Source organism: Trachypithecus francoisi, unplaced genomic scaffold (assembly GCF_009764315.1).
Source record: "Trachypithecus francoisi isolate TF-2019V2 unplaced genomic scaffold, Tfra_2.0 Lachesis_group17, whole genome shotgun sequence".
Taxonomy (NCBI): Eukaryota; Metazoa; Chordata; class Mammalia; order Primates; family Cercopithecidae; genus Trachypithecus; species Trachypithecus francoisi.
This window is the reverse complement of record NW_022681462.1, coordinates 727,988-749,818: the sequence shown is the minus strand read 5'-3', so window position 1 is coordinate 749,818 and position 21,831 is coordinate 727,988. Positions and strand designations below refer to the sequence as shown.

Here is a 21,831-nt window from a genome sequence, read left to right as displayed (position 1 = left end):
GCGCCCAGGCTGTGACGCGCGCGGGGGACGGGGCGGGGAGCCGGAGGAGGCGGAGGCAGAGAAGGAGGAAGCCGGAAGTGCATCGAACCCGGGTCTGTCCGGGCGTTGCGGGATTGGGGCCTGGGAACGCTCGGCCCCCGGCTGCCGAGAAGCCCGTGACTGGGCTGAGCGGCGCCATCCCAGCCCTGTGGCCTGCTGACTGGTGAGGAACAATGGGCTGCGTGGGGAGGGTCTTTTCTCCGCACAGGTCACATTCCAAACCGCCGGTCCCAGATCACCGTTCCCTGATCCCCGCGGCCCAGCCCGGTCCTCCGCCCCTCGGCACCCTTTGGCCGAGACCCTGAGTCCGGGTCTTTGCTCCCGCGGTAGCCGATCCCCGATCCCTCCGTCCCCCGGAGACTCGAGTCTGCCCAGACCCCATCTGGCCCCCGGCCCTGTCCAGTTTTCGTCCCGCAATCCCATTCCGGAGTCTCCTGTCTCCGCCCCCCGAATCCCCGCAGCCCTCCCCGTCTCCGTCAGCACTGGGTCCCACCCCCCTATCCTCTGGTGTCAACCCTGACAGCCCAGTGCCGGTCTCACCTGCAGCGAGCCCCGAGCGTTGCTCTCCTCCACCGGACTGTCAGGCTCTGCGCGTCCCGCGGAGGTCGGTGGCGACCAGCAGCGACTGCGGAGCAACGGCGGGCGGCCCCGGGCATGTACGCCCCCGGAGGCGCAGGGCTGCCCGGAGGGCGCCGGCGGAGGAGTCCGGGAGGCGGCGCTCTGCCCAAGCAGCCGGAGCGTAGCCTGGCCTCGGCCCTGCCTGGCGCCCTGTCCATCACGGCGCTGTGCACTGCCCTCGCCGAGCCTGCCTGGTTGCACATCCACGGAGGCACCTGTTCGCGCCAGGAGCTGGGGGTCTCCGACGTGTTGGGCTATGTGCACCCGGATCTGCTGAAAGGTGAGGGCGCTGCGCGCTGGCCCTTCAGGCCTCGGTGGGGGGCAGAATGTGTTCTGGCTGAAGCAGAGATAGCCAGGGACCAGACACTTGCTTGAAGGAAATGGCTCCATAGCTGCCTGGAGTTCATGCCCACCAGGTGGCTCTGTTTGGGGTCCGGCCCCTCATTAATTCTGATGTTATTCAGCTAAGCACCTACTCCTCACAGCCATGTTAATCCGGACTGCTGCTATTTTCGGATTCTGCTGGAGGAAGGACGCTGTGTATCGAGAAAAGATAAGGGTGCTAGGTATCACAGTTAGCTGGCCCCTTCTGAGAGTCTGTGAGATACGGAAAAGCTTCTTTGGGGCAGACTGATTGATGGAGAAAAAGGAACTTTTCATATGACTAGGATTTAAAAGGTATTTTAGAGTTCTGTGGTAATCGGATGTGTATTGGAGAAGAAGGGCATCTGTGGCATTTTAGGTAATCGGAAGACCGTCCCATTGCCACCCTCAGTACAACAGTTGGAATTTGGCTCTTGGAACCATTATAAGTGTGCCTGACAAAGGCAAGGTTGCTTTGTTCATCATCGTGCTTTCCAGCCAGATAGACAGCAGGCTATGGGAGGGTCCTATGGGCCCCGTAGTTTATCCTGCCCAGTCTTGTCTCCAGTAAAAATTGTGTAGTGTGAGGACAGGACTGGACTGTATCACTTGCTTTTTACCCTAACAATGATCAATGTATCCCAAACAGTCCTTAGTAACAGCATAGTTCATCAACCCCAAGGTCTTTTGAGGCATCTTGAAGGTCTTATATCCTCTCTGTGCTATTCCCTGGCTGTGATGCATTCCAGATGTTTATTGCACCGCCTATCAGAAGCACCTCCTGTTAGATATCTTCATGTTCCCTCCTGAAGGATTCAGGCACCAGGATTCGGTGAAAAGGTCCAAGTTCCCCGCTGTGCATTGGGCCGTACTCTGCTACTGCAGGTCTAGGCTGAAAAGCCTCATCCTTGTGGCCAAATGTTGCCTTTCTCTGAGTGTTCTCTTACTGTTTTCCATCTCTCTTGAGTTTGAGAAGCTGTAGGGTGATTTTGTAGAAGGTTGGGGGCTTCTGGTTGTTTCCGGATTTCACCTTCATGGTACTCTTTGCTGGGGTGGCTCATTAAAGCCAAAGTTATGCACACGACAGAGGCCTTATATGCAGCCTTTTCTGTGTCATGTTGCTAATGGTACAAAGAGCGTTAAGCTTGAATGAGTCTTGGTGGTTTTTCTTTTAGCACATTGCCCTGTACTTGCTTTCTTTGAGGCACACATACCACCTTCCCACCACTAGACCCATCGGATCTAGAAAGCTAGATCTCTGAAATCTAGCACCGCATGGGGTGTGCTTAGCTGTGGCTCAGAAAAATGAATGATCTCCCCAAGGCTACCCAGTTGGGGGTGGCAGAGCTGGGACTACCCCACATCTGTTGATGCCAATATAAAATGATGCTGTGTCATTTATGGTTTTTATCCTTTGTTTTACTTCAGCTGTCATAAGAAACAATCTCATAATTATTTCACTTTGGTGTGTATCCTTGTCGAAGGCATGTTAAAAATAAAAGTAAATTTTTGAGCCGGGCGTGGTGGCAGGCATCTGTAATCCCAGCTGCTCGGGAGGCTGAAGCAGGAGAATCGCTTGAACTCGGGAGTCAGAGGTTGCAGTGAGCTGAGATCGCGCCATTGCACTCCAGCCTGGGCAACAAGAGCAAAATTCCATCTCAAAAAAAAAAAAAAAAGGCCAGGCGTGGTGGCTCGTGCTTCTGATCCCAGCACTTTGGGAGGCCGAGGTGGGTTCATTGCCTGAGGTCAAGAGTTCGAGACCAGCCTGGCTAACATGGTGAAAGGAACCCTGTCTCTACTAAAAATACAAAAATGAGCCGAGTGTGGTGGCGCACGCCTGTAGTCCCAGATACTCTGAAGGCTGAGGCAGGAGAATCGCTTGAACCCCGGAAGCGGAGGAGTTGCAATGAGCCCGAGATCACACCACTGCACTCCAGCCTGGGCAACAGAGCAGAGCAAGACTCCATCTCAAAAAAAAAAAAAGAAGTAAATTCTTGGTGCAGGTTCTTCTTTGTTCACATGTGTATTTACCCTTTTGAAGAAATTATTCAGGCCAGGCCAGGCCAGGCATGGTGACTGACACCTGGAATCCCACTACTTTGGGAGGCCGAGGCGGATGGATCGCCTGAGGTCAGGAGTTCAAGATCAGCCTGGCCAACATGGTGAAACCCCATCACAACCAAAAATACAAAAATTAGCTAGGCCTGGTGGCTGGTGCCTCAACTACTCAGGAGGCTGTGGCAAGAGAATCGCTTGAACCTGGGACGTGATGTTGCAGTGAGCCCAGATCACACTACTGTACTCCAGCCTGGGCTACAGAGTGAGACTCCATCTCAAAAAAAAGAAAAAAGAAAGAAATTACTCAGGCTCCGTTTTGTCTTTTGCAAAGCATGTTTTCTTAACCTTTTCGTTACGTTTGCTCACATATTTAGAGATCTGTGTGTAGTTTCCACTCGCTTGCCTGTGGACGTCTCCTAGGAGCACTTTGTGCCCATGAATAGGAGAGTTGGCAGTGGCACCTCATGAGCTATCACAGAAGAATCACGGAGACCCCTGATTGCATCTTCTCTCCCTTGTCTTTGTACCTACTGGTTTTTTGATACCCAGTGGGCCTAACAGATGTTCTGACCTGGGAGCCTGGAGTATTCCACATCTCAGGAGGGAGCAGAGCTGTCAAACGCAGATGTGGTGCATATAGATTTTTTTTTTTTTTTTTTGAGACAGAATCTTGCTCTGTCGCCCAGGCTGGAGTGCAGTGGCGCCATCTCGGCTCACTGCAACCTCCGCCTCCTGGGTTCAAGCGATTCTCCTGTCTCAGCCTCACGAGTAGCTGGAATTACAGTTGCTCCACCACACCCGGCTAATTTTTGTATTTTTAGTAGAGATAAGGTTTCATCTTGTTGACCTGGCTGATCTTAAACTCCTGACCTCAAGTGATCCACCCGCCTTGGCTTCCTGAAGTGCTGAGATTACAGGCGTGAGCCACGGCTCCCGGACGCGTATAGATACTTCCAGAGGGAGAACAGGCCGTGCAGGTGTCTGCAGGTGATGGGAGTCAGGCAGCCAGCAGGCCCTGGAGCAGCCTTACCCTTTCTCAGCCCCTGCCCGAGTGCCACACTTTGACATTACACTAAGCACACGCCAGACCTGCGTTTTCCTCCTAAACAGCATCTCTGTTTGGTACTGTCATCAGCCCCACTTCACAAAGCTCCCAGTTCCGGGAGGCTGGGTGGTTTGCTCAGCTAATCCGAGTGGACATTGACTCCAAAGTCCATACTCTTACCGCAACACCTTAGTGAGCTCCGAGTTTACTTCCATCAAAGCTGCCCGAGGCTTATCACCTTCCTGTTCTAGTTGAGTTTTATCACAAGCCTAGCCAAAGCTGTGCTTTTTGTCATAACTTCATCACCTCAGTGCTGAGGCTCTAGTTGGTGATCCCAGGGCAAAGCCACTCTCCCGTTGTCATTCACAAAGCTTCAGAGGCTTTAGCCAATGAAAGCTGGCTCCAAAGACCCCATCCTGGGCTGGGTGTGGTGGCTCACTCCTGTAATCTCAGCACTTTGGGAGGCTGAAGCAGGAGGCCAGGAGGATCTATTGAGTCCGGGAGTTCGAGGCCGCAGTGAGCTATCATTGTGGCCCATACTCTAGCCTGGGTGAAAGAGTGAGACCCTTTTTCTAAAAAAAAAAAAAAAAAAAAAAAAAAAGACCTCATCATGGGTTTTCTCCAGTGCTCCAGCAAGCGGTGCCTGCTTCTCACACAGCTCTCAACCTGGGCCTGGGTGGAGACATACTCAGACCTCTAATGGCTCCAGAAAGAGGGGCCCCAGATAGTCCTTTCTTCTGAGACTTTCTGCCTCTCAAGTGTGGCCACCAAAGAGCACTGGCAACAGCCCCAGGAAGCATCTTTGGAGAATGAGGAAGTTGGGGAGTAGAAGTCAGGTGAATCTCAATTGGCAGCAGCCAGTGGAAGCTCAAAGGCCTTCCAGGGAGAGCCTATGTGCCTGACAGGTGGTGACCCGGGCAGCTGACACTGCCAGGTCCCGTGGGGCCTGTTGGTTTCTGTGGGATAACCTGGCTGGGCACTAGAGGGCTCTGTTAGAGGCCTGTGCACAGGCCTGTCTGGAAGCTAAAAAATATCACAGTGGGGAGAGGCTGAGCAGGTTGCACATATGCATAGAGAGGGCTTGGGGCGTTGGGGAAGTGTCTCTAATTGACAGGGACTCCAGCAAGGAGGGAGCAGGGTAGGACAGGAGTCCCGGTAGCCTTTCTGCCTGCAAACTGTTTGGGTCAGGAGTGGTTAGAGCAATGGGCAGATAGGCAGGAAGAGGCAGGACCTTCAAAACAAATCTAGCCTGGTGACTCACCAGTGACCTTGAGCAAAGTCAGTTCATGGGATCCTGTTACAGCTGCCTACTTCCCTCATGATTAGAGGGCACCACCAAGCAGTGTTTACCAAAATCAGGAGGCCAGAGCACAGCTGGAGGAGAGGAGGTGTTCTGTGTCTAGCCAGGGCATCGTGGACTACACCACTGGCTTGAATTTCAAGTTAGGGTCCTGCCTTGCGTGCCATTTCTCTCTCAAATAAAATCCTACGTCCATAACCTTCAGGGGTTTTCTTTAGCAATCCCTCGTGGGAGCAGGTGCTTGTCGCCTTCCCTGCTGTCCCGATGTCTAGGGAGGGAGGAGAGAAACACTGAGATACTGACTCCAGAAGAGCCTCTGAGCTGGGCTCCAAGCCTGCCTAGGATAACCGCCTGTTCTTCCGCTGTGCTCTGAGACCCTCTGAGGAAAGCCTGCCTGTTACATGGGGCAGGCCCCTGGGGTGTCTGTTATCGTTACCCAGTGGGAAGTTCACACTTGGTTTTCTACTGACCGTGAGGGTTGACTCACAGCTTTGGAGTAGAGAAAGGCAGTTACATTGAAACAAAACCTGTTGGAGTGTGAGGTCGGAAGTCTCTTCTCGCTATGACAGTGTCTCACTTGTAGGGTAGGCCCTGAGTCTGGCTTTCGTAGGCTTTGGTGCACACAGGCTGACTGTGGTCGGGGAGGTCTTGGTAGAAGAGGGAAAGGCCTGCCGAGGGGACACACTGGCCCAGCTGAAGCAGCCTTTGGTTAGGAACAGTCCAGGTGGCTGCTCTTTCACGGGCCCACCCAGCAGGCCCTGGCAGTGGGTGGGGCAGATGTTACTGTTTTTGTGGATAGATGGGAGAGCAGGGACCAGCGCAGTCCAGGGACTTGCCCAGAGTAACACAGTCTCTGCTAGAGCTAGGATTCGGCACGGGTCCCGAGCCTTGCTGGTGTCCTGACCGCTTCCTGGAGCAGGCTCTGATGGTGGCAGTGCTGCAGGAGCTTGGACACCGTGCCTGGCAGGCTTTGCCCAGTAATTCCCCATGTGAGGACTTAATAACCCAAACCTTTTTTGCTTCTTTGAGAGATTTCATTGCTTCAAGCTGTTCCTCTAGTGAGCTTAGCAGCGGGCTCCGAGGATGGCTCTGACGGTATTCCTGTTGGCTTCTGATCCCTCATTCACGCACAATTCTTTAGGAATTGATTGATGATCTCCAGGCAAAAATACAGTGGCGGACTCTGGTACTTGGTGATTCCGAGCAGCACAGTGCAGGGGAGCCTGACCATAGTTTGGAATCTAGCTCTGCAGCATGTGGCCTGGAGGAAGCCACTTTACCTCCTGGAGCCCCCAACTCCTCATCCGAGCTGTGGTAAATCCCCCGGGGGGGCACTTGACCATCTGTGTGCCCAGGCTGTTCCAGGAGGGGTGTACAAGGCCCCTCCAACAATATTTGCCTTTGGGGAGGAGCAGGTGGACATCCACAAGGGAAGGGACGTCCTCGCGGAAGCTTTTTATCGTGTTCATGTCTCCTTACTCCTAAAACTCATGTATAATGAAACATAAGGCAATAGGAGTATATGTCATGGATGTACATTTTTAAGGATAATCAAATGAACATCCTTGTGCTCACCATCCAGCCGAAGAAACAATACAGGCTCCTTGAAGCCCCCACGTATTACTTTTCTTACTCCTTAGTGCCTGGCCTCATTAGTAATGAGAGTGGAATCTGACACGGCCTGCGGCAGAGTGGCGTGTGGCCTCTGGCAGGTTAACTATAAGAACACTGCCCCATCCCTGCCACATGCCACATGGACCCCAAGAAGAATGCTCCCAGCTCTTAATAATGTTTAAAATAAAGCCTGGAGATAGCCCCTGTCTCCTAGAGCTTTTCTTTCAGTGAGGCCCCGTGCACTACAGCACTGCAGGGCGGGTTCAATGAAGGCTGGTCCCAGTTGCAGGCAGGGCTCACACACAGGCAGGCTTTTTGGCAGTAGACAGCTACCCAGACTGGATGCTTAGGCCCAAAACAGATGGTCAGCAAAACAAAAGAATTCTTTTGTTCTCGTAGAGTTCAGGGAGGGAGCAAAACTAAATGTGATGATACAGTCTACTGACTTTCCTAATCTATGTAATACTTCCTTGTAGCTGCACATTTCTCTAAGAGATCGTGACAGATAGCTCTGAGGGCTTCTTGGTGGGTGACCCAAAGCCAGACAGAGGCCTATGAGCCTTGTCTGGGCCCAGCCAGCCTCTGCCGGGCGAACTCTGAGCCTGAGGCAGGGTTTGCATGCTCAATCCCAAAGGCCCAGGGCTTCCCTCTACCCAGAACCTGTGACGCTGGCATCTGTTGGGCTAAGTCAGCTTTGCTGGGTTTAGGTCCAGTCCCCAGGTTCCTGGACTTTCCCTTATCAGTCCACCTTCCTCTGAGGTCTGGAACCAGTGCTTCTTGAAGTGTGGGGCTTGGATCACCTGCATGGGGATTACCTAGGCTGCTTGTTACAATCCAGATTTCTAGACCCTGCTCCAGACCTAGAACTCGGACTCTCTGGGGACCTGGGAACACGCTTTCAGCTAGTGCCCCAGTGATTTGGGTGTGTCCTAGAGATTGATGATCACATCCCACACCCTCTCCGCCTGAGATCAAGTTCAGGAAAGGACGCTATATAGCCTGAGTCTTGCCAGCCCTTTCCAAATTTTCCTAAGTCACTTGGTGACCCATGACCTAAATAAAAGAAGAACTTGCTAGTGACTGTAACAGAGGAAGGAGAGGAAGTTAAGGCCCATTTCCTGCTTTTTTTTTTTTTTGAGACAGAGTCACTCTGTCACCAAGGCTGGAGTGCAGTGATGTGATCTTGGCTCACTGCAACCTCCACCTCCCAGGTTCAAGCAGTTCTCCTGTCTCAGCCTCCTGAGTAGCTGGGACTACAGGTGCATGCCACCATACCTGGCTAGTTTTTTTAATTTTTAGTAGAGACAGGGTTTCACCATATTGGTCAGGCTGGTCTCAAACTCCTGACCTCAGGTGATCCACCCACCTTAGCCTTCTAAAGTGCTGGAATTACAGGCGTGAGCCACTGTGCCCGGCCCCATTTCCTACTTTTTATTAAAGCTTAAAATACTTAATCATGGCCTGGTTTCTTTTTGGTTCAGCCTTTATTCTACCCTATGCTTCTGGGAGCTTTTGCAGTTTGCATAGTTATCAAAGGAGACAGACAGTGTCGTCTAGTTGAAATGTTTTTTGAAGAATGGCTGACGTACCGGAGGGAAGTACAAGTCGCTCTGTGTGTCTGGTGCGTGGTTGTTGTCATGGGCTCTCCCTGCACCATGACCCCCAGGAACCCCTTGAGTACTGCGTCTTTTCTTTCAGCCTCTTCCTTTTCCTTCATTTATGCCCTTGATGTGTGCACACTGGCACTGTCCAAACCTTCTGTGGCTTTTGTGGCATACATGTGGTTGCTTTCTAGCTTTTCCTGTTGACGGCTTGTCCCCAGCTCTGCTGAGTCTGCTGAGTCCCTTTTAGGTAGGTCTGTGTCCCTTTACTTTCCAGTTTTTGGAGCCTTGTTTTACACCTCCCTTTCTTTTTGTGTGGGTTGCCCTTTAAAAGAATTCTTTTGTTCTCCTAGAGTTCAGGGAGGGAGCAAAACTAAATGCGATGATGTAGTCTACCAACTTTACAATCTAGGTAATGCTTTCTTGTAGTTGCACATTTCTCTAAACTGCTGCAACTTCTTTCTTCCTCTTTTCTTTATTTTACTTTTTTTTTTTATTGTGGTAAAATATACATAACATTAAACTTAGCATTTTAACCTTTTTTTTTTTTTTTTTTTTTTTTTTTTTGAGATGGGGTTTCACTCTTGTTGCCCAGGCTGGAGTGTGAAGGTGCGATCTTGGCTCACCACAACCTCCACCTCCCAGGTTCAAGCGCTTCTTCTGCCTCAGTCTCCCAAGTAGCTGGGATTACAGGCATGCACCAGCATGCCCGGCTAATTTTGTATTTTTAGTAGAGACAGGGTTTCACCATGTTGGTCAGGCTGGTCTCGAACTCCTGACCTCAGATGTTCCACCTGCCTTGGCCTCCCAAAGTGTTGGGATTACAGGCGTGAACCACTGTGCCCTGCCAACCTTTTAAAAAAAAAAAAAAAAAAAAAAAAGAGTCTCACTCTGTCACCAGGCTAGATCTCGGCTCACTGCAACCTCCACGTGCCGGGCGCAAGCGATTCTCCTGCCTCAGTCTCCCCAATAGCTGGGGCTACAGGTGCGTGCCACCATGCCCGGCTACTTTTTGTATTTTTAGTAGAGACAGGGTTTCACCATGTTGGCTAGGATGGTCTTGATCTTCTGACCTTGTGATCTGCCTGCCTCGGCCTCCCAAAGTGCTGGGATTACAGGCGTGAGCTACCGCGTCCGGCCAATATTTTGTTTTTTTAAGAGACAGGGTCTCTTTCTGTCATCCAAGCTGGAGTGCAGTGGTGTGATTATAGCTTACCGTAACTCCTGGGCGCAAGCAGTCCTCTTGCCTCAGCCTCCTAAGGAGCTAAGACCACGATGCTCAGCTAATTTTTTTTTTTTTTTCTCAAAGAGACAGGGTCTCACTGTGTTGCCCAGGCTGATCTCAAACTCTTGGCCTCGAGCAATCCTCCTGCCTCAGCCACCCAGTATTAACCATTTTAAGTGTTGAGTTCATTGATATTAAGCACATTAACATTGTTGTGCAAGCATCATGACTATCCATTTCCAAAACTTTTTCATCATTTCAAACTGAACCTCTGTGCACGTTACATGATAACTTCCTGTTCTCCCCTCTCCTACCCGCTGGCAACCACCATTATATTTTCTGTCTCCATAAATTGACTATTCTAAGTATCTCATATGAGTGGAATTATAAAATATTTGTCCTACATTTGGTTGATTTCACTTAGCATAGTGTCTTCAAGTTCAACTTCTTTTTGGAACAAAAAGGGAATGAATGAGTGAGTAAATGGAGAATCGGTATGAATTGACCTGTGTGGTCTTAGCCTCTCTGGCTGTCTCAGCTCCAAAGTCAGTCTTTTCCTGCCAGCTCAAAGTATCCTCTAGCATTCACATGTCAGGTCTTTAAACATGGTTAGAAGGGCATGGCATGGACAGTGAAGCAGAATCCTGCACTCAGGCGAGTCTTGTTGGAGAGAGAAGGACTTGAGGTACAGGAGAGCAGCGGCCCAGAGGGCTTCTGTTTGCTACTGTGGAATTTGTTCCATCTCCTTGCAGACGACCCAGGAGCAGGAGCTAAGACAGTGTCCTCCAGAACTGCCCTGGCTCCCGGGACTGTGGTGAGGGGATCAGACTCCTTCTAGGTGGGGGCTTCCTGCACCAGGCGTTACTTGGGGCCCTGAAAATGTGGTTCTCCCCTACAGATTTCTGCATGAATCCCCAGACAGTGCTGCTCCTGCGGGTCATCGCCGCCTTCTGTTTCCTGGGCATCCTGTGCAGTCTCTCCGCCTTCCTTCTGGATGTCTTTGGGCCCAAGCATCCCGCCCTGAAGATCACCCGTCGCTATGCCTTCGCGCATATCCTCACGGGTGAGCTGAGGGCCCGCTCGTAGTGGGGGAGGAACTGCTGTGGGGCAGGGGCATCCTGTCTGAGTTGCCGGTGAGGGCTCCGGTTTCTCTGAGCAAACACCCTTCCAGGAGCTCATGTGCCAAGCTCCAGTCTTTCCCAGAGTGTCAGGGTGTCAGCAGCCTGCTCCAGTCTAGCTGCTAACTTGCCAGGATCACAAACCCACTCAGCCCAGCTGTAGAGGGGAAATGTTGCTAGAAATTCCACAAAGAAGCTCCCAGCTCTCTAAAATGGCATTTGAGGCTCAGACCTGGCACGAGTGAAGAAGGAACCAGGCAATCTCCCGTGTCTCACCTGGAGCTCCTGGTCAGATTCTCTCCTCTCCACCTTCCTGCTTCCCTGCAGACCCGCCTTTTCTTGTATGCAGCTGCTCTCCTCCCTCATGCCTGCACTGCTGTGTTGGTTCCAATTGTGGTGTGCCTACTCCAGCTCCCAACCTGCATGACCCTGTTTGCTCCTTAAGACAGAGAGAATCTGACTGGCCTAGATCAGGTTGGACTGCTGTCCCCAGCCTCAGGCCAGGCCAGGAATCCCATGGCCAGGAGAGCTCCTTGCAGAGTCAGGCCAGGCAGGTTCTCTGAGAATGGGGTTTGGGTAGAGAGGCTGTGATTGGGTCCTCAAGCATCCTGGCTATGGCGTGCTCACTAATTCCCCTTCCGTGCTGCCCCTCTGTCCCCTAGTCCTGCAGTGTGCCACCGTCATTGGCTTTTCTTACTGGGCTTCTGAACTCATCCTGGCCCAGCAGCAGCAGCATAAGAAGTACCATGGATCCCAGGTCTATGTCACCTTCGCCGTTAGCTTCTACCTGGTGGCAGGAGCTGGTGGCGCCTCAATCCTGGCCACGGCAGCCAACCTCCTGCGCCACTACCCCACAGAGGAAGAGGAGCAGGCTCTGGAGCTGCTCTCCGAGATGGAGGAGAACGAGCCCTACCCGGCGGAATATGAGGTCATCAACCAGTTCCAGCCACCCCCTGCCTACACACCCTAATGCCAGCCTTGGGCTCTCTTCCTCGGCAGCCCCTCCCCCAACTCTGCAGCTCCTCTCGCACCCAGAGGAGCTCTTTTCCCCAGCAGGCCTCACTGGTAGGATCCTGACCATCTTCTCCAAACCTTCCCCAGGAGAGACTCTGCCTTTAGGGTCATCCAAGTATCCCTGCTCTTAGAAGCGGAGGTCCACTGGTTTTCTATAATGTACTCTTTCCCTCCTGCCGCATCCTGCCCCCTTCACGTTCATGAGTCATTACCAGCCAGGGAAGGTCATCCAAGTTTCCTCCAGCATGGGCCGTATCTTTCCTTGGAGAGCTGCTGAGCGTGGACAGTCCCAGAAAGAAGTGTCAGAGGGCCCAAGGGAAAGGGGACTGTGCCCTGCAGGCTCACCTCACAGGGGTCATTGTTTGCTCCACAGCTGCAGCTCTGGGCTGACGCCCCCCAGACCCCTTCCTTCTCGGAGTGACCCACCCCCAGGCCACCTGCTCCCGAGAGTTCTGTGCACTTTACTCTTTGGACTTCTCCTCACATGTGCCCTGGTTTATGGGGAGAGGGAATTGCTGTTGGGAAGGCAGAGCCGTTGCTGCCCTCTCTGCTTCCTGTGGCTGGAGCCCAGGCAGAGAGAGCAGGAGCCAGCGTGAGACTGAGGCCCTGGTGCCTGTCAAGGACCAGAGTGAAGGGGACTACGTCTCCCAGCCCTTCACCTTTTAAATGTGAGTGGTTTTAAAAGGAAAAAAACAAAACCAGGCAATAGCAACAATATTCTGTTTTTAAAATAGGGACAAGACTGTTGTCCCTTTTTAGACATGTATCCCATTCCTTTTGGCTCTGCAATATTGGGCTGTAGCTCCTTCCAAGCCCATGGCAGCCCCTCCCGAGTCTCTCCCAGTAGAATGCAGCCTCCCTTCCCGGGCCCCTTCCCTCCCAGTGACTGTGGCTCCCTGGGGCCTTCTTGTGGAACCCAGTGGGGCTGAGGACTGTGGCCTGGCTGGCGGGCCAGCGTGGTGCTCCTCAGGACTGCGGCACTGAGATGGAACCTGGCCTCAGTTTAGGAACAGGGGCCACAACAGGGCAGGAACCCACCACCCTCCACATAGGAATACAACCAGTAGGGCCCCGTCACGTGAGGCGTCAGACCCACCCCGTCAGCCCAGCAGGCCGGGCTGTGTCCTTCAGACCCAGTGCTGCCCTAGACTCTGACTAGGGGCTCCAGCCTGCCATGCGCCCCTCTCCCCCTCTTGAATGTACTCTGGTCTTGCAGTGCGCTGCTGGGCCTTTCTTGCTCAGCCATCACTCGGCCACCCTGTTTGCTCTGGGTCTGGCTGAATTTTCTGCCCTGAGATCTGGGCATAAAGTGGATGAAACTTGAAAGACCTTCAGTGTAGATCCAGATGGCCAACCTGTCCTTGTTAAGTTACTTGCTTCTTGGGACTCAGTGTCCACTGCTGAGCTGAAAAGGAAATGGATCACAGTCTCTTCGAACCTTTACAGTGATCGATAGTTTGAGCAAGACTGGAGAATGGACAACACTATGACGCTGTGGCTAGAAAGGGACTGTCATGTCCCATCCTTTGGCCGGATTGACTGGGGATGTCCGGACAGATGCCTGCGCGGGTGGCGAGGGCCACACCTGCACACGAGCGGGCAGCTGCTTGCAGTTCACTGCTGTGATGCCAGAGTGTGTTCAAAGGCGACTCTCCTGCTCTTCTGGACTCTTCTCTCAGGCAAGAAAGGCCGCCGGCTGCCTGAGCACAAAGCCAAGGAACTGCACTGAGTCTTTCTGTTGAGTCCTGAGTTTGTCGTTGGCAGGTTTACTTGTGGCCAGCTCGCTCTGCCCATGGGCGTCTGAGCAGGCAGACCAGAAGACCAGGCACCGGACATGCATGCCAAAGGGACCGGTCATCTCCTGCAGACCTGTACATGACCCTGTGGACCGTTCCGCACAATCCGGAACCCACTTTTTACTCACTCCCCATGTCTCTGAGCCTTCCTCCTCTTTCTCTTTCCCTCTGCCATCCTGACACTGATAGTTTGTCATATAAATCCCCCGGTTGTGTTTTTTTTCTAGGAAAAAATTAAAAAGGAAAACAAAACCAAAAAACCAGAAACCACAAATAAGAATGGAAATGCCAATGGCTGCCTGTCATTTTTGTCACAATTTTCCTGATTTGGTTTGTTCCCTTCATCTCAGAGAAGCAGGAGACATCGATGAGGCTGTAATTTTTTTTCTTTTTCTTTATTTTGAGACAAGAGTCTCGCTCTGTCGCCCAGGTTGGACTGCAGTGGCGTGATCTCAGCTCACTGCAACCTCTGCCTCCTGGGTTCAAGCAATTCTCCTGCCTCAGCCTCCCAAGTAGCTGGGATTACAGGCGTGTGCCACTGTGCCCGGATACTTTTTTTGTATTTTTAGTAGAGAGGGGTTTTACCATGTTGGCCAGGCTGGTCTCGAACTCCTGACCTCAGGTTATCCACCCACCTCGGCCTCTCAAAGTGCTGGGATTACAAGCATGAGCCACTGCGCCTGGCCAAAGATGTAATTTAAAATGGTTAGAAGGGACTTGGCGTGGGCCAGCTCCGTGCATGGCACTTTCACCCCCAGAGCCTCCTAATCCTGTTTTCACACAGGAAGCTTCTAGGTCTTTCTAGAACAGCTAGCAACAGTAGCTGACCCCTGCCCCAGGCCCAACCTTCAAACCTGAGCTCTTCACACTGCGTCCTCTGGTGAGCTATAGAAGAGAACGCGGCTCCTAAACTCTGGCCATCCTGTGGGAGGAAATAGACTTCTTTGGGCTGTGGCTTGCAGAACAAACTCCACTTTTTTTTCCCTCTATTTTTAAATTTTATTTAATAATTTGTGTTTTTCTCTTTTTATTTTCTATGTTTCATGTTTTCCTTCACTCCCTAGAAACTGCACTTTCTTTGAAATCATAGGCAGTGAATCTTACTGGGAGAGGTGTGGGGCTAGAGACAGTCCTGGGAGTGTGGCCTGTAAGCCTGCTGGAGGGCAGTGTCAGGCCTTGATTGCCCACATTCTCTCCATTCCTTCTTTCCTTCCTTCATACATTCGGTCCCACAGCCCCACGTGTGCATCACGGTAAGAGCCCAGGGCTCCCTTCAGGGAGCAGCCCATTTAGGTCTCTGTTGTTGTTGCTGGGGCGAATACACGTCTTTCTTGGAAGCCGGGAGCGTGTTCTCTCTCATTTCATGTCCATTCAGACAAAGCACCATTAGGCAGCATGAAAAATACAGTGACTGGCAGGACCCCGTCTGCAAGGATTTTATGTCCTAAGTTCAGGAGGTGGACTTGTCCACAGAAAGGCAGAGTGAAGTGGGCGGCCCACTTGGAAAAGCGCTGTGCCCAGAAGGGAGCCAGTTCTGACCTCAGTGATAATGAAAGGCTTCCTGGAGGACACAGCTTGAGCCACACTTGACGTGGGAGTGAACTGGGGTAGGGACACTGCTGCTGAGAGAATGGCAAGAGCAAAAGCACACTGGTGGCCAGGACGTGGTGAGAGCTGAGGTTAGAAAGGTGAGGGGCGCTCATCTAAGGCACTAACAGCAGAAGGAGCCCTGGAAGGATTTTGAGAAGGGAAGGGAGGGATGCAGCCTTATTTTAATGACTGGTGACAGTGGGAAGGGGTCTGCCTGGCCTTAAGTGAGGGTGTCAGAAGTGGGAGACAGGACCTGCCAAAGGGGAAGAGGGCAGTCACAGTCGGTCCCAGGGCCCAGTGTCTCAGCCAGGTGCTGGAGTTGGGAATGCGGGAGCCCCAGTCCCTGCCTACCTGTCACACGGCAGCTGGAAGGTGGCATCAGCCACACAGGCGAAGAGGGGCCCGCACACGAGAAGCCATGGGATGTGAAGGGCCACAAGGAGAGGACCCTGGGACACAGGAAGAGGTGGTGCATTTGGGGCAGGGCGGCTTTCCCAAGATGACTAGAGAATCTTCAACTGGCATCTTGCCTGCGGTATCCATGGTCTCAGCCACTACACTAATGGAACACAGATGCTGTGGGGAGACATAAGGGAACTGACAAACTTCATGTCCCTGTTTTCAAATAGCCTGCAATCGTACCTCTTCCTCTGCATTTTTTAGGGGGAGTGACATTTTAATGGTAGGCGGGAGGTTTGCGGAGAAGAGAAAATGTCTTTTTTGTGGGTGTGAGTAGAGACAGAGTCTCACCATGTTGCCCAGGCTGGTCTCAAACTACTGGCTTCAGGCAATCCTTCTGCCTCCCTTCCCAAAGTGTCGGGATTACAGGCATGAGCCACTGCACCGAGCCTGAAAATGGCATTTTGAATGAGCCCACCTGAAATGAAGACAGTTTATTAGGGTCACTGGTTTGAGAATTAAGATCAGTTCTGGCTGGATGCGGTGGCTCACGCCTGTAATCCCAGCACATTGGGAGGCCAAGTGGGCGGATCACAAGGTCAGGAGATCGAGACCATTCTGGCCAACATGGCAAAACCCTGTCTCTACTAAAAATACAAAAATTAACCAGGCGTGGTGACGGGCATCTGGAGTCCCAGCTACTCAGGAGGCTGAGGCAGGAGAAGCGCTTGAACCCGGGAGGCAGAGGTTGCAGTGAGCCGAAATCGCACCGTTGCACTCCAGCCTGATGACGGAGTGAGACTCCATGTCAGAACACACACACACACACACACACCCGGTCCCTCACCCATAAGCTTTGGGGAAAATTCTTGGCTTTTTTGCTGGGGGAGAGAGCAGTGTGCAGGGAGGACTGGCTGATCTCAGAGCCGGAGGGTTGATGCGGGACTGGCCAGCCCCCTTCAGCTGAGTGGGACAGCAACACAGTGGGTGGCAAGCAGCTTCATAAGATGTTGGAGGTGAGGCAGAGACCCCTCCAGCCAACCCTGTGTCTACAGTCAGGTAACGAAGAACTTTCCAGAGACAGCTGTGAGTCCATCTGGCTTAAGGGGTTGTAGAGGTGTCTGAGAAAGGGGCCTGAAGGGTGCAGGGCCTGCAGGCTGCCCTGTCTGGAAGGTTCCTGCCTCTGTCTTGGTAGAAAATGGCAGCTAGCCCTGTAAAGGGCCTCCCTGTCTGGCGAGGTAAACCCTGTAGTCTGAGATGCTCCCAGGGCTTCCCTTCCGTCTTGGGGATCTCTCAGTGTATGTCTAGTGCCACCACTACTGGTGGGGAGTTTCCTTCTGGAGTAACCTTGGGGTGGTGGACGGGTTTTATTTTAATAAAGGAAGAAGTTCTCTTATTCATTTTTACTTATTTATTTTTTGAGACGGAGTCTCACTTTGTTGCCTAGGCTGGAGTGCAGTGGCGAGATCTTGGCTCACTGCAACATCCACCTCCCCAATTCAAACAGTTCTCCAACTTCAGCCTCCCAAGTAGTTAGGATTACAGGTGTGTGCCACCACACCCAGCTAATTTTTGTACTTTTAGTAGAGATGGGGTTTTTGCCATGTTGGCCAGGCTGGTCTCTAACTCCTGACCTCAGGTGATCCGCCCGCCTCGGCCTCCCAAAGTGCTGGGGTTACAGGGGTGAGCCACTGTGCCCGACCGGGTCATGCTTTTTTATGTGACATTCATTCAGCAACTACACTGAACACAAGTGCCTTGTGGAGGATGCAGAGATTCTAACACATGATCCTTGCCCTCTAAGGCCTTCCAGTCCAGCCACCAGGAAAAAGGAAACCTGATAACACCCAAACCTGACAGCCAAGGAACACTTCCTAAAGGAGAGACTTGATCTGGGCCTTGGAGAAGAGGCAGGCTTTCATGAGAGCATGGTGTGAAAGCAGGAGAGGAAGGGCGTGGCTTTGGGGAACACTGAGTTGATGCCGTGAGGCGCGTGGCAAGCAATGAGCTCATGGACCTAGCCCAAGGGGGCCTGGAGCATCAAGGTTGTCGGAATGCTCACGGCTGCAAGAAACAGAACCGAGACTTTCTTAACTAAATGGACTTTATTGCTTTCCACAACTGAAAAGTTCAGCATAGTCCAGGGGGCTTGACTGGGTCCAGGGACTCAAACAGTGACACAAAGACACGGTTTCTCTCCACCTCTTTCCTTTGTGTGTCTGCTCAGGTCGTCTCTCCTCAAAGGTGGTGAAGACGGCCACCAGCAGACTGGGGCTCACCCTAGACTCCTTTTTAAGGTACCAGGATGACTCTCTTTTGCCCATCTTAGATCATGCTTTTACCCTGAACCGTGACAAAGAACGTGGAGCTTCCTCCTGTGGTCCAGGTAGATGGTTACACGTGGGGTCTGGGATGCAGGGGTGGCACCACTGGTAGTCGTTGGGACATGTGAGCACAAGGGTGAGGCCTACACCACTCGGAGGCCCTGGCTGCCCCTTCTCTCTCCCCCCGCCCTCCCCTTTCCATGATGATAGGACATGGGGCCACTCACCAGCTCTGCCTTCTTGAAGACAATCAGTGTCCTACCTTTGAACAGAGCTGGGCCTTGACGTCAGCTCACCCGCTCCCTCAAACGGTGGGGCAAACAGAGCCTTGGTTACACCAACTGTCTCGGGGATTGTTTCTTCTGCTTCTCTGCTGCCCCTTTCTTCCTGCTCCATTCCAGCGCCCACCCAGCTCCTCACTTTCCTGACTTTGTTTTCTTTTCCAAGCAGCGTGAGCTGTGCTCGATGCTCCTGCTCCTGGGACACAGTGTGCACACATCCTGGCTGTTCTGGGTAACTGCACACCCCACCCCAGTGCCATCCCCATACCTCTATCCTGAAATAAACCCAAAGGGTAGGGAGGGAGCAGACCACAGCAGACAACAGAAGGCGGGGGCACTGAGAGCATGTGCTGCTATTCAGGTGCCCTTCGCAGTAATTCCCCAAAAGCACTAACATTTCTGCTGATCTTGGAATGATACCGTATGATTCAGGGTTCTCGAGAGAAGCAGAACAATAAGATGTGGAGATACATGTATATATGGAGAAAGAGACACTATAAGGAATTGGCTCATACAAATGTAGAGGCTGACGAGTCTTAAGTTCTGCAGGGTGAGTCAGCAAGCTGACCAGGAGAGCCGAAGGTGTAGTTCTAGTCTGAAGGCCAGCAGGCTCAAGATCCAGGAAGAGGTGATGTTTCAGTTCAAGTCCAAAAGCAGGAAGAAAGCTGATGTCACCACTTGAAAGTTGGTCATGCAGGAGGGGCGCCCTCCAACTCAGCCTTTTGTTCTATTTGGACCCTCAGCTGATGGATGAGGACCCCGTGTTAGGGAGGCAGCCTGCTTTACTTGCTCCATCAACCTAAATGCCAATCCTACCCTACACCCTCACAGATGGACCCAGAGTAATGTTCAAGCAGATATGTGGGCACCCCACGGCCCAGTCCAACTGACACATAAAATTAACCATCACAGATGCCTTCTTTACACATGCTCAATATCTAACAAATATCCCTATGGTGAGATTTTCCCCCAACCTCGGGCCCACTTAAGAAAGATGTTGAGTTGGGCATGGTGGCTCACGCCTGTAATTCCAGCACTTTGGGAGGCTGAGGTGGGTGGATCACTTGAGGTTAGGAGTTCGAGACCAGCCTGGCCAACATGGTGAAACCCCATCTCCATTAAGAATACAAAAATTGGCCGGGCGCGGTGGCTCAAGCCTGTAATCCCAGTACTTTGGGAGGCCGAGGCGGGCGGATCACGAGGTCAGGAGATCGAGACCATCCTGGTTAACATGGTGAAACCCCGTCTCTACTAAAAAATACAAAAAACTAGCCGGGCGAGGTGGCGGGCGCCTGTAGTCCCAGCTACTCGGGAGGCTGAGGCAGGAGAATGGCGTGAACCCGGGAGGCGGAGCTTGCAGTGAGCTGAGATCCGGCCACTGCACTCCAGCCCAGGCTACAGAGCGAGACTCCATCTCAAAAAAAAAAAAAAAAAAAAAAGAATACAAAAATTAGCTGGGTGTGGTGGTAGGCACCTGTAATCCCAGCTACTTGGGAGGCTGAGGTAGGAGAACTGCTTGAACCCGGGAGGTAGAGGTTGCAGTGAGCCAAGATCATGCCACTGCACTCCAGCCTGGGTGACAGAGCAAGCCTCCGTCTCCAAAAAAAATAAAAAAGAAAGATGTTGAGAAATTGGAGAGGGTCCAGGCGAGCATTCTGAGTGGATAAAAGGTTAAAAGAAAAGGTCTAGAGAAAAGGATGTAATAGCAATCTTAAATGTGTGAGGAGATAACTATTTATTTGCTCAAATGTGTGACTTAAAAAGGCATGCCTTCTCTATAGGACTGTTTCCTTATATATAAATGAGGGGCTGAACTGGGTGACTTTACAGTCCCTGCAGCCATAAAGATCTGTGACGTCCTGGGAGGGGCTGCCACGCTCTGTATCCACTGTGGGAGATGAAGAAGGACTGAGGAGCTGAGCCGTTTAGCTGTAGCCTGTAGTACCAGCTACACAGGAGGCTGAGGCAGGAGGACCACTGGAACCCAAGAGTTTTGAGGCTGCAGTGCACTATGATTATACCATGAATAGCCACTGCACTCCAGCCTGGGCAATACAGCCAGACGGCATCTTTCTTTCCTTTCTTTCTTTTCTTCTTTCGACAGAGCTTTGCTTGTCACCCAGGCTGGAGTGCAGTGGCGCGATCTTGGCTCACTGCAACCTCCATCTCCCAGGTTCAAGTGATTCTCCTGCCTCACCCTCCCAAGTAGCTGGGATTACAGGTGTGTGCCACCACGCCCACCTAATTTTTGTATTATTAGTAGAGACAGGATTTCTCCGTGTTGGCCAGGCTGGTCTCAGACTCCTGACCTCAGGTGATCTGCCCACTTTGGCATCCCAAAGTGCTGGGATTACAGGTATGAGCCACTGTGCCTGGCCTGTATTTATTTACTTATGTGAGTTTTCTTTTTTTATTTTCCCAATAGGTTTTTGGGGAAAAGGTGGTGTTTGGTTATAGGAATAAGTCGTTTAGTGGTGATTTCTGAGATTTTGGTGCACCTACCACCTACACAGTGCACACTGTACCCAATGTGCAGTCTTTTATCCCTCACCCCCTTCCCCCCTTTCCTCTGAGTCCCTACCTTGTACTCATCTCTCTTAAAAAACAAAACAAAACAAAAAAATGATCAGGTGCAGTGTGGCTCATGCTTGTAATTCCAGCACTTTGAGAGGCCAAAGTGGGCAGATCACTTGAGGTCAGGAGTTCACGATCAGCCTGGCCAACATGATGAAACCCCATCTCTACTTAAAAAAAAAAAAAACTTAGCCAGGCATGGTGGTGCCTCGGCCGTAATCTCAGCTACTCAGCAGGCTGAGGCAGGAGGATCCCTGGAACCCAGGAGGCAGAGGTTGCAGTCAGCCAAAATCGAGCCACTGCACTCCAGCCTGGGCGACAAAGCGAGACTCTGTCTCAAAAACAACACAAAAACAACAGCAGCAAAAAATGGCCAGGCACAGTGGCTCACACCTGTAATCCCAGCACTTTGGGAGGCTGAGGTGGGCAGATCACTTGAGGTCAGGAGTTCGAGACCAGCCTGGCCGATATGGTGAAACTCCATCTCTACTAAAAATACAAAAATCAGCTGGGTGTGGTGGCGTGTGCCTGTAGTCCCAGCTATTCAGGTGGTTGAGGCAGGAGAATCACTTGAACCCGGGAGGCAGAGGTTGCGGTGAGCCAAGATTGAACCACTGCACTCCAGCCTGGGGGACGCAGTCAGACCCTGTCTCAAAAAAAAAAAAAAAAAGAAGGAAAGAAATAAATGCTTTTCTCGTCTTTCTTTCTTTATTATTATTTTTTGAGACAGGGTCTCACTCTGTTGCCCAGGGTAGAGTGCAGTGGCACAATCACAGCTCATTGCAGCCTCTATCTCCTTAGGTTTAAGTGATCCTCCCACTTCAGCCTCCAGGTTGCTGGGACTACAGGTGCGCAACACCACACCCAACTAA

The 21,831-nt window shown here is 51.9% G+C and overlaps 1 protein-coding gene across 3 annotated transcripts; it reads left to right on the top strand.

Moving 5' to 3' along the window:
- The first annotated feature begins 59 nt into the window (after positions 1-59).
- On the top strand, positions 60-15,128 carry TMEM127 (transmembrane protein 127). Of its 3 annotated transcripts, none has more exons than XM_033238847.1 (4): positions 60-202; positions 563-937; positions 10,762-10,926; positions 11,644-15,128. In XM_033238847.1, exons 2-4 carry the CDS (start codon positions 694-696, stop codon positions 11,949-11,951), a joined length of 717 nt encoding a protein of 238 aa, XP_033094738.1. In that variant the 5' UTR covers positions 60-202; positions 563-693; the 3' UTR covers positions 11,952-15,128. The 3 variants fall into 3 exon arrangements, with proteins under 3 accessions (XP_033094738.1, XP_033094739.1, XP_033094740.1); XM_033238848.1 differs by having other exon boundaries at positions 64-202; positions 586-937; XM_033238849.1 differs by lacking the exons at positions 60-202; positions 563-937 and adding an exon at positions 4,707-6,737.
- Positions 15,129-21,831: the final 6,703 nt, after the last annotated feature.